Below are 11,868 nucleotides of genomic sequence, written 5' to 3'. Positions count from 1 at the left end.
CCATCTTACGTGTCATTATTTTACTGAACAAAGTTTTTCTTTTTTCTTTTTAGATTTTTGTTTTTATTTTTTAGTATCCAATGCATTAATGACATGTAAGTTACCACATAAAGTGGTATAAAATTATGATATAAAAATATGGGATGTTTAGCACTATTAATAAGAGTTTTAAAACAAATAAAGAATGAGGCAAATTCTCACATAGCCCAAACGAAAGTCAGTAGTACTACAAGTGGTGCTTCCTATAAAACCCAGACAAATGCGACCCCGAAATTGCCATCTGCCTCTGCCAAGACGGCCATCGAGCGACTAATTCTTTCCAATATTTACATTTCTCTTCTCCTGTGGTCCAGCAATGGACGCAGCAACAGTAGCAGCAGCCACAAGGATCAGAACCACTAACATCCTTGCATCTTCTGAAACCCCTAGAATTACGAACTTAACCCTCCACTACCCATCATTGCCCTCTACCCGACCCGAACCAGTTTGTCTTCGTTACGCCACTCGCACATCTTTCTCCACCAGCTTGTTTTCTCCAAGATGCTCCACAAAGCCCGGCATTGACAGCAACAATGCGACGAACAAAAACCAGGCCCTCGGACTCGATTCCAGTTCCACAGCCCAACACGTAGCCACGGCTCCACCGGACCAAACACTGACATCAACATGGTCCAGGGGTCTGGTCTTCGACTTGGGAAGCAAAAGCTCATGGGACGGCGCGGAAATCGGGTCGCCGGTGGTGAAGAGATTCATCGGCGACAACGAAGAGCGGTGGTACATGTGGTACCACGGAAGGTCCGAAGGGACGAGGTCCGAGTCCATCGGAGTGGCGGTTTCGAGCAACGGGATTCATTGGGCACGTGGAGGCGAAGATGTAATGTGCTGTGGAGAAGACGAGGGTGTAGTGATGAATTGCAGTAACAAGTGGTGGGCGTTCGACACGGAGAGTGTTAGGCCTTCCGAAATGGTGATCATGTCGAGTCCGATGTACAGCGCGGTGTACTGGCTTTACTACACGGGATACAGCTCCGAACAAGTGGACTGCTCATCTCAAGGCAAACTGTTCAAGTCGCTGCCCGGATTGGCGTGCAGCCAAGACGGTCGGAACTGGGCCAGAATTGAAGGCGACCACCACAGCGGAGCTCTGCTCGACGTGGGCTCCGACAAAGACTGGGATTCTTTTTTCATCGGCGGACCTCAAGTTGTTGTTCATGGCGGCGATGATCTCAGGATGTATTACCACTCCTTCGATGCGGAGGACGGCAGTTTCGGGATCGGGATGGCCAGATCCAGAGATGGGATTCGCTGGGTGAAGCTGGGGAAGATAATGGGAGGAGGGGCAAAAGGGTCATTTGACGAGGTGGGGGTGAGGAATGCGTGTGTTGTGAGGAATAGGAGAGAAGGGAAGTATTTGATGGCGTACGAGGGTGTTGGTGGGGACGGGACAAGGAGTATTGGGCTGGCGGTGTCGGCGGATGGGCTCAAGGACTGGACTCGAGTCCAGGATGGGCCGGTTGTTCGTCCGGCGGAGGAGGATGGATGGGACAATAGGGGGGTGGGATCTCCATGTCTGGTGCAGATGGAAGGGAATGTGGATGAGTGGAGATTGTATTACGTGGGGGTTGGAGAGGAGGGTAGGACTGGGATTGGAATGGCATTCTCCCAAGGTTCCCATGTCAGGAGTTTCACAAGATGGGCAGGGTTTCACTTGTAGCGTACTTTCTTGTAACATAATTAATTAAAATGTACAGAATTAATTTGTGTATCAATCTACATATTCGATCGGTGTAATTTTACTTTCATTAAGCTGTTTTTCATCAATCAAACATCATAACAATTTTAATTATTACATCGATGGTAAAACATATATATATATATATAGCCCATCTTACAGTCAATGCAATTGTTGATACCAACCAATCAAGACAAAATTGTAAAATCAGTCACGTTCGCTAATAATCAAGAAAAATTACACGTGTTAGCTAGTTACAAGGCTTTGACAAAGTATGGATAAGAGCATGTACAATGACATGGCTAAATGCTATGTTATATGCTAAATATAGCAGAATTGATAAAAAAGCTCACTACAATGACATAGCTAAATTTAACATTTGCTATGCTATTGCTAAATTTTTCACTATATATAGCAGAAAATTTAGCAATTAGCAATTGCTATTGAAGAACTAAAAAAAAAAAATGGACCTACTATTTGAAAAGTATGGGTAAAGAAAGAATAAAAAGCCAAGTGAAATAAAGTAATTGGTTGAAAAAGTGCTGGGTCCCACGAGGAGAAAGAGAGGAAAGGATATTCACATAAATGGAAAATGTTGCAGCAAGAGGCATGAGGATGAGCAGCTGTCATGGATTGATTAGTCATGTATTCAAATTTTACAATTCTTAAATTTGACTTTGACATTAAAAATACTACAATATTAATTTGGGTATTAAAATAATAATATTTAAATATATTTAATATTGAGCTCATATTAAAGATCTGATTAAAATATTTACAATGATATAATTATTAAAATAATTTAATATATTAAATTTAATTTATAATGATATATATATGAATATATTAAAAATATAAACATATAAACATATAACTATAGCTTTTGTGCCATTAGAGCAAAAAGCACAAAAGCTATTGCTAAATGCTAAAGGCTTATTCACACCATTGCCCCTTGTAAGATACACTTTTTTTCACTTTGCCCCCTGAAACTTAAATCCTCTCAGTTTGCCACTTGAACTGCACACAGTTATTGCAAAAGGCCCTATGCCGTCAACTCTGTCAATTATCTGTTAAAAAAACTGACGTGGCTCCTATATGGCATAAGTGATATCCTTTTCTAGTTATATAAGATTCATATGGACAAAAAAAATTATAAAAAATTGACATGGATTTTATTATTTTTTAGTTTTAAAATAATTTTTTATTATTTTTTTGTCCACATGGATCTTACATAACTAAAAAAGAATCTCACTTATGCCATATAGGTGTTACGTCAGCTATTTTAACGGAAAAATTGACAGAGTTAACGGCATATGGTCTTTTGCAATAGCTGTGTGAAGTTCAGGTGGCAAACTGAGAAGATTTAAGTTTCAAGGGGCAAAGTGAAAAAAAGTGTATCTTACATGGGGCAATGGTGTGAATAAGCCAATGCTAAAAGTTAGGCTAAATATAGCATATAGTATAACATATAACAAAAAACCATTATACATGCTCTAAAGAAAAAATAAAAAACCAAGTGAAAGAAAGTGATTGGTTGAAAAAGTGTTGGATCTCACAAGAAGAAATAGAGAAAAAGATATTCACATGAATGAAAAAGGTTGCAGCAAGAGGCATGAGGATGTGCAACTGTCATGGGTTGATTGGCCATGTATTCAAATTTTACAATTCCTGAATTTGACTTTGACATGAAAAATACTAAAATATTAATTTAGAAATTAAAATAATAATATTTAAATATATTTAAATATTGGGCTCATATTAAGATTTCATTAAAATATTTACAATGATATAATTATTAAAATAATTTAATATATTAAATTTAATTTATAAGGATATATATAAATATATTAAAAATATAAATATATAGCTAGAGCTTTTGTACGAAGCAAAAAGTATAAAAGTTATTTCTAAATGTTAAAAGTCATGCTAAATATAACGTACATACAATATATTCTATTAATTTAAAATAAATATAAATGCTAATTTATTAATGGAGGTCAAACCATACAATATAGGACTGTCTCGAAAGTCATATCAAGGCCTTTAGTTAAGTACTAACCCAAAAAGTAGCCCAATAACCTAACACTCTATAATGGAGGTGGTCCATGGTTTCACTGAACGATCCAGTATGACAAAAGGGAATGGGCAATTAACTAATCTTGATATTGGGCCTGGACAGTACTGTCTGAACAGTGAACACAACGAAAAGTTTTCGACACTTGATTTGTTCATTATAAGTTTACAACTTATCAGAGTCTGCTACGTACCTTATATAATATTTTTTTATTTCAAAATGTGGTTATTATATAATTTGTCACGCATTTTATTTACATCACTAATGTATAAATATGTAGCAAATAACGTATAGGGTGATGAAGTAAAATGGCAATTATAATAGAGAAGAGGAGAAATAAGTTGCTTATGACCTTCGGATCATCAACTAATAATTAAACGACATCTAAACGTACAGCTTTTGTTATTTTAAAAAAAAAAAAAAAGCTATTCCTTATTATTACACTTAACTAGTTAAGTAGCTGCAGATAATAACCCTCGTGATGTTATAACCCCTTTAATTCCTAACACTACTAATTAATGAGCATTAAAACACCGGGGACCCAGACGGTGAAGCATTCACCAAATTGAGTATACTGTCCCAGTAGCTCCTGTTCTCCTCAAAATTGCCACTGCCGCCACAGCTAATTCCATCGCCACCGCCGCCGCCGCCAATACCATCATCGGAGTTGTCTCCGCCGGCCAGAGACGAGTTATTCTGATCGTGATCTGGAACGTTGTACACCAAAATATCCGTGAAACCCTCCATCATGATATTTGAAATTGCTGCTGCTGCTGCAGGCATTATCACATCCTCATCTTCATGATCTTCATGATTTGCGGATGACCTAAAACTGTCCACGAACCATGCACTGTTGTCCTGCAATGCCATTGTGAGGTCATCCAACCTTTCTTTGACGATATTGAACCCGGACCCACATTGAAGCGGAGGGGCATTTTCGTAATTGAACCCATTACAAATGTTTTGTTGCATCGGAAACATTATTGGGTTGCTGTGTGGGAAGTTCAAGGTGGATGTTGGAGACTCAAGGTCGTCCATGGCCATCATATTCATAATATTTGCATTATTGTTATTAATAATGATGTCTCTTGTGGTTGTGGCCTTTGTCGACCATGCCCCTTGCCATGCTTTCAGCACATCAAGACACGGCAGTGCTCCAGGTGGAGGTGCCGACGTGGAATTATTGGCTTTGTTGATGAGCTGATGATGATGAGCTGGACTAATAGAGGAGGAGGAGCTACTGCTGCTGCAGATGAGCTGGTGTTGGAGAGGGTTGGACATCATGACCAGCTTGGATTCTCTAACCAACCTGGCTTCGGCTTCGAGCCTGGCGCTCTCCCACTGAGCCATGTGGTTGATGTTGGCAGCGTCCTTAGAGTGGGCGCTGCCAGAGCCACCGAAGGCGTCAGTCTTCGGCTTGTGGGTCACCGGATCAATGCCCATCTTTGTCAGTCTCTTCTTAAGATGTGTGTTCCAGTAGTTTTTGATCTCGTTGTCAGTCCTCTTAGGCAAATGAGCTGCTATCGCTGACCATCTGTGACCAAATTAACAACATTTAGTTTACTTAATTATGCTATTCACGTACATTTTTCAATCTACTTTCTCAATCAATATTTTTTTTTTTTTTTTAATTTTGCAAGGTACATTTATAATCAAAATTATTCATTTTTTAATCTAATTATGAATATCATCTCTACAAAAAATCAATTAAATCAAAAATTGTTTTGTTATGTAACTGTGATCAAATAAACAGACGATTTTGGTAACAATTTATTTTACCGTTGGTTTATTTTATAACGATTACATGATCCAATCATTTTCGATTTAGTTGAGTTTTTATAGAGATATCTTAAAATAATTATCTAAAAAATTAATAATTTCGATCATGAAAATATATTATAAAATTAAAATAATAAAAGAAAAATGAATAGCATTTCTCAATTAATTAATAGGATTAATCAAACAAGATTAATAGTAATTATGAAGAAGATGACAACCGTTACTTTTGGTAGATGGAGATTGCCACTACTACTATATATAGCTAGACTAGCTTTTTTGTGCCAAGAATATAATCATTAAAAGAAAATTTGTTCTTGTCTCCTTTTGTATGGCCGGCAATATCATGCATGGTACAACCTATGGTTGGAGGGAGAGAGAGAGAGAGAGAGAGAGAGAGTAATTAATCTAGTGAAAATTCACTGTTGCAGTGATATGATGATCACACTAGCTCGTCATGATTAACAGATATTACCTGTTTCCGAGAAGAGCATGGAGTTGAATGATGGTCTGTTCTTCTTGCAAGCTAAACTTTCCTCTTTTGATATCAGGCCTCAGGTAATTAGTCCACCTCAGTCTACAGCTCTTCCCACATCTTTGAAGCCCTATACATGTGATTACATTACAAATTAATTAACCACCAAAAATTAAAGAGTATTATGACCACTATAACTGTACGTGCATGTCTAATATAATATTTTACTAAATAATATAAAAGGTATAAAGGTAAGTAGTAGTAGTAGTCCTTGTAATTAGTTTGTAAATTAATTAATTAATTAATTAACACGTACCTGCTTTTGTTGGCAAGGCACGCCAGCTTCCATGGCCATGCTGTTCGATGTAAGTCAATAGCTTTTGGTCTTCCTCCGGAGTCCATGGTCCTTTTTTCAAACCCACCTTCTCACAGCATGGAGACCTCCCCATTTTCTTACGATCAAGCCTTCCTTGCTAGCTATCTGGCGAACCGATCGATCGAAATGTTATGTAGATCAAAGATATGTAGCTCGATCAACTCAAGCTGAATTAGCTAGGCCTAAAAGTAGTACTGCTGGGGATATATCTAAAGAAAAATACCAGGTGGTTCGAGATTGGGAAATACCAGAAAGGTGAGTCCAATATATATAGAGGATAAAGAATTAAATAGGTGGAGGATCATCATCATCATCATGACCATTATGCCCTTAACTTCAATGGACCAGCTAGTCATTCTACACGGTTGGGAATCTTGGGATGCTAAAGAATGTTGGGGGACACGTGGTGTCCATCCACTGGTTTTAGTATACATATATATATATATATATATATTTTTGCCTTTATAATTGTGTAGTTTGTGTTGAGGATTAATATAAAATCTCACATCCAAAGTTCTAGGTCATATATTAATTACAATATCTAAAATATTGGAGTTTTTTATATATCTATTATCAATTAATTTGGGATTATTAGATTTTTAAATAATCAATTCGATCATCTTATTTATCTCTTTTAATTAATTATTTTAATATATAGTAGGATTTGTCGGAGAATTGAGAGACACAATTTACTTGTTAATTTATCATAAAACCAATCCAAATCTCATACACAATAATATATTAATATGAATAATGCTATACTTACCACATTCTTATACCACATTTTTATACCATCTGACGTGTCATTACTTTATTGGACAAAGTTTTTCTTTTTCTTTTTGGGTTTTTCTTTTTATTTTTTAGTATCCAATGTATGAATGCCATGTAAGTTGCCACATAAGGTGGTATGAAATTATGGTATAAAAATGTGGTATATGTAGCACTACTGTATTAATATTTGTGATGTTGATGGACTTGAATTTAGTTATATGGAGTAGCCTCTATTGAAATTTTGTGTCAAAATTAAAATGTAATTTTCATATATATGTATATGTAGCCTATGTAGGTGGTTTTGAAATTTTACTTTTATTTAGTACTGCTACTAGCTGTGCCACAGTACGCAGTTTCAAAAATACTGTATATATTAGCTAGATAGATATAGGGACAATGTCTTTATGATGCTGGCTACTTTTTTTCAATCTAGGCCTTTATGTATTAGAAATTTGTGGGTATTTTTGGAGAAATTAATCTACATAATCGAGAGTTATTAATATTATATCTAATAAATATTAATTTGTCGTCTAATAATATTTTTATATATAAATTTGTTATATCACATTATAATATATGGATTATTTCAAATAATTTTTTGTATTTTTATTTTTTGTTTTGGCTTTTAGTCTGAATGTTTGGGTACTTAGGCCGGCTGACAGTACACTTGTACATACTTCCCCGAAGCTGTTGAGTTTCTCTGATTAAAGGTAAATACCAAGCCTGCACAATTGAATAATTCACCTGCCATGAACAGATATGTAAAAGAGCTATAGGCACCTAATAGGTGTCAGATTTATATATGTGTAATTTATGTCTCAGCCTGTGAAATTCAACTACAATAATTGCACAGAGTAACATCTGTGTAACAATGTATATATATATACGTACGTACATCTAGAGTATATATGGACCAAACTAATTGCTTTGCTCGAATATATATCGATGAAACTGGCGTAGCTATCATATACTAGCCATATCCGGCTGTTTGTGATTTGATGTATAATATATTGACACTGCCACAGTTTTCTCATGCGTGAATGTCTCGCAATTTTTATCTTTTTTATTGAATTTAAGTAGAATGGGGTGGGACTTCTATTATTTCATAATTATGTGTACTACTTTTTTTAATACTTCTGTCTACAATTTACACTTTTACAGTAGCTTTTTACCTCTAAACAGCTCCCGTCATAACAGCCTACATGTGACTGTGCTAGGTCGTCGACTCGCGCCAGCTACCAACTTGTAATTGGCTACTCCCCTGCCGGTCCGTCTTCTGGCTAACCGGGTCCTAAGATTAACAAATGGTTAACAATCGATCATAATTAGTTTAAGGACTGCTAGTTGTTACTTGTTGGTATAGTTAATGGCTACTAGGTAATGGTCTTGTTAATGACTACTAGTTTTGGACTCGTCAAAAATTTATCCTCTTTCTCAAAATTTAGGTCATGAAAACAATAAAATTTGGTCGAATTATGAGTGAATTGTGACGGACTCACAGGACTCATGTAAGACTTCGGAGAATTGTCCTTTTTTTTATTATACAAAAGACATATGCATGATATCTATTAGACGAAAACATAATGAAATTCTAAAAAATTTGCCTACATTAACATATTTTTAAAAGTTTGTTGGCTTAATTTACTAAATTTTAATTTGAAATAAAACTTAACACACAGGTCATAATTAAAGGAACAAAATGCCTATTAAAAAAATTAGCTAGTGTACGTGATTCATTTTATGAGCTTAACTTGGATTGAAAAAAAAAAAACAATGGAAGTCCCATGTAGAATCCTCCAATTTATGTTGCATATATATATATACATTACTTAATTAGACCACTTTATCATTATAAACAAACAAAGAAACATATAATTTCTCTCATCAATATTGCTTAAAAAAACTGTACATGTCATCATCAACGTCTTTCATGACAAAATCCTTTTAGTTAATGCACTTGATCTTCTCACCAAAATGTATATACATGCATGGTTCATCGACTGATCGATCAGAACTATAGCGGTATACTTTTAATAATTTGCATTGGTATGTATAGGACAAAATAATTAGATCATAATAAATCTCTGCACAGAAAAGTAAATGCATTGATTATTAAGAAAGAAAACCCCATTTATATGAACCTCCCAATTTCTGAAACTTAATATTGAATGGTGTTGAAGTGGAGGGCTTTGTAATTAAATGGCTTTTTCTCTCACAGCAATAAAATTACCACCCCATGTTATAAATACGGGTCCCATATGCCTATCAAACTACTTTCTGTGGATTTATGACTGATGATATATATGCATATATATATGTATGTAATTATTTCCTGATTTTTGCTATATACATGCCTTCCATGGACTATATAATATTGATGAACAATGGGCGAAAGTACTGATTAATTAACTAGCTTTCAAAATATTCATTATAAGTCTGATAACTCAGTTAATTAGCTATGACAAAGATATTAATAATAATCCACCAACAATTAATGAAATTACATTAGAAAATGGCATGTACATGATTAATATTCGAACATATATAAATGATAAGATTAATAATAAAATTCATGACTGTTAGATACATATATAATTATTTTTATGTCCGGTTGGACTCAGCGTGATCAGTCAGCATCGTAGAACTACAGCAAAGATAACTCCGTTAATTAGCTATGACAAATATATTAAGAAAAAAAATTAGAGTTTAATCCTTCTAACATTTCTTATTTATAAAAAAAATTTATGACTTTTTTTTTTTTTTTTCCAAAAAAAGTCCTTATTCTTCTAAATAAAGTCTTTTGATCATTGCCTTGTCAAAGAAATATGTTTTAATTTTTTTTTTTTTGAGGATATAAGGTACGAGTTCACCTCATACCTTTCTAGGATATAAAATGAGGTTTGTAGAGGCTGCATATTAGATTTTAACTATGAGATTTTAGATTAAAGCCAACAAATCAGGGTTTGAGAAAAAATAAAAATGCACTACCGAACACTCAAAAATGACCGCAAAGAGCTCACACTTGGTATGTGTAAAAAAAGTGAAACTAATGGACCAATATTATGTAATATGAAATTATTATAATATTATTGGACTTTAGTTAAAATTTTAAAAATCATAAGACTTTAATCAGTAAATTATTAAATTAAAGAACCTAAATAGAAGTTTTCCATATATTAATTATAATCTACCAACACGCAATTAATGAAACTACAGTGCAAAATATTATGGCCTCTACATGATTAATATTCATTAACGATCAATGTATTCATGACTATATACATATATGTGATTGTTCTCATGTCGATCCGAATAGACTTAGAGTCGATCTAAAAGCAAATGATAAGGCGGATAGACTCAACGTTAATCTAACGACAAATGGGCCCCATCAATCAGCATTGTAGAATCACTTCCGGCATTGTCGGTAGCAGCTTTTTTTTTTCCCATTTTTTATTTTACTTTCGACATAATTTGCTTATTTTAAAGTGTAGAATTGCTATTAAAATTAAATTTTTTAGCTTTTAACTATCAAATTTTGAACACATCAGAGTGAAAACTTAAATCTAAGCCACATATAATTTTAATTAAAACTTGTAAACTATATAGTTTTAAGGAATATAATACCAAATGTATATGCCTAATTCCCTTCAAAATCACAATCAAAATTATAATAAGATATGATTAAGCATCTTGGGAAATTAATTAATTTCGAGTTACTTGGAATATTTAAGATAGATATACATTGAAAATAAGATATTTGGCGATAAATTAAGGTCCCTGAAGACATGGAATTCATATCGAATTGAAGGTGACTCTACAAGCTAGTGAGATATTATGATGAAATGTATGTGTTCACAATTTAGTACTGGAGTGATTATGGAGAAATTATTGTGTGTGATTGTAATATCACGTAATATAATGACGTAATGTTATTAATTTATTTAAATTATAACACGTATATAATTATTAATTTTAAAAATCTTAAATTTTAAAAAATATTTTTAAAATCATACATATGTCATGTCACGTATTATATATTACGGTCACATACAATAATTTGTTGTAATAGTATATATGTTGAAATGATTTTCACGTTGCATGGTTAATTTTCATGGTCGATCGATTTACCTACTTCTACTATTTTTTTTACCTACTTCAACTTTATAGCCACTGAGTACGTGGTTTATTTCACACCTTTTTTGGCAGTTGAGAAATTGCTCCCATAGTCCAATACCATAATTACTATTAGACATGCATTTAGGCCAACATCAAGCTAGCTCTTCATATGGGTACTGGCTAGTGGGTAGCACTATACTCGTTTTGCTTTTAAGTTCTTTCTCTCGTAATTAATTGTACCATTTAATTCTTCATAAAGAAGAAAATACAACTTATTTAATGTTTATTTGCTCCCTTGTGGTCCTTGGGCTTCCACATCATCCGTTGAGAGCAAATTGAATTCTTACCATTAATTCCTTACCCTTCAAATTTTTTGTTATTTGATTATTAGAAAAAAGCATGTATATATATATATATATATATAATGGAGATCTGGATTAATCTTTAGCAGCAAACCAAATGCTAAGGATTTGTGTGGTTCCCACAACAGATATATTTGTTAGAATTAGATCCAATAGACAATATAAAATTAATTAGTTATGAGGGGA

The 11,868-nt window shown here is 34.0% G+C and overlaps 2 protein-coding genes across 2 annotated transcripts; one reads left to right on the top strand and one right to left on the bottom strand.

The window, feature by feature from the left end:
• The first annotated feature begins 355 nt into the window (after positions 1–355).
• On the top strand, positions 356–1,714 carry LOC147295165 (uncharacterized). The gene has a single exon (XM_086231242.1). The coding sequence runs from the start codon at positions 356–358 to the stop codon at positions 1,712–1,714; it is 1,359 nt and encodes a 452-aa protein (XP_086087368.1).
• Positions 1,715–4,331: 2,617 nt separating this feature from the next.
• Positions 4,332–6,506, bottom strand: LOC147295164 (transcription factor MYB16-like). Its single transcript, XM_086234154.1, has 3 exons — positions 6,374–6,506; positions 6,058–6,187; positions 4,332–5,340 (listed from the first exon to the last, which is right to left on the bottom strand). The coding sequence occupies exons 1-3, from the start codon at positions 6,504–6,506 to the stop codon at positions 4,332–4,334; spliced, it is 1,272 nt and encodes a 423-aa protein (XP_086090280.1).
• Positions 6,507–11,868: the final 5,362 nt, after the last annotated feature.

This window comes from Dryas octopetala, chromosome 2 (genome assembly GCF_963921425.1).
Source record: "Dryas octopetala chromosome 2, drDryOcto1.1, whole genome shotgun sequence".
Taxonomy (NCBI): Eukaryota; Viridiplantae; Streptophyta; class Magnoliopsida; order Rosales; family Rosaceae; genus Dryas; species Dryas octopetala.
Note: the sequence above shows the minus strand (reverse complement) of the source record. Positions and strands in the feature narration are given on the sequence as shown.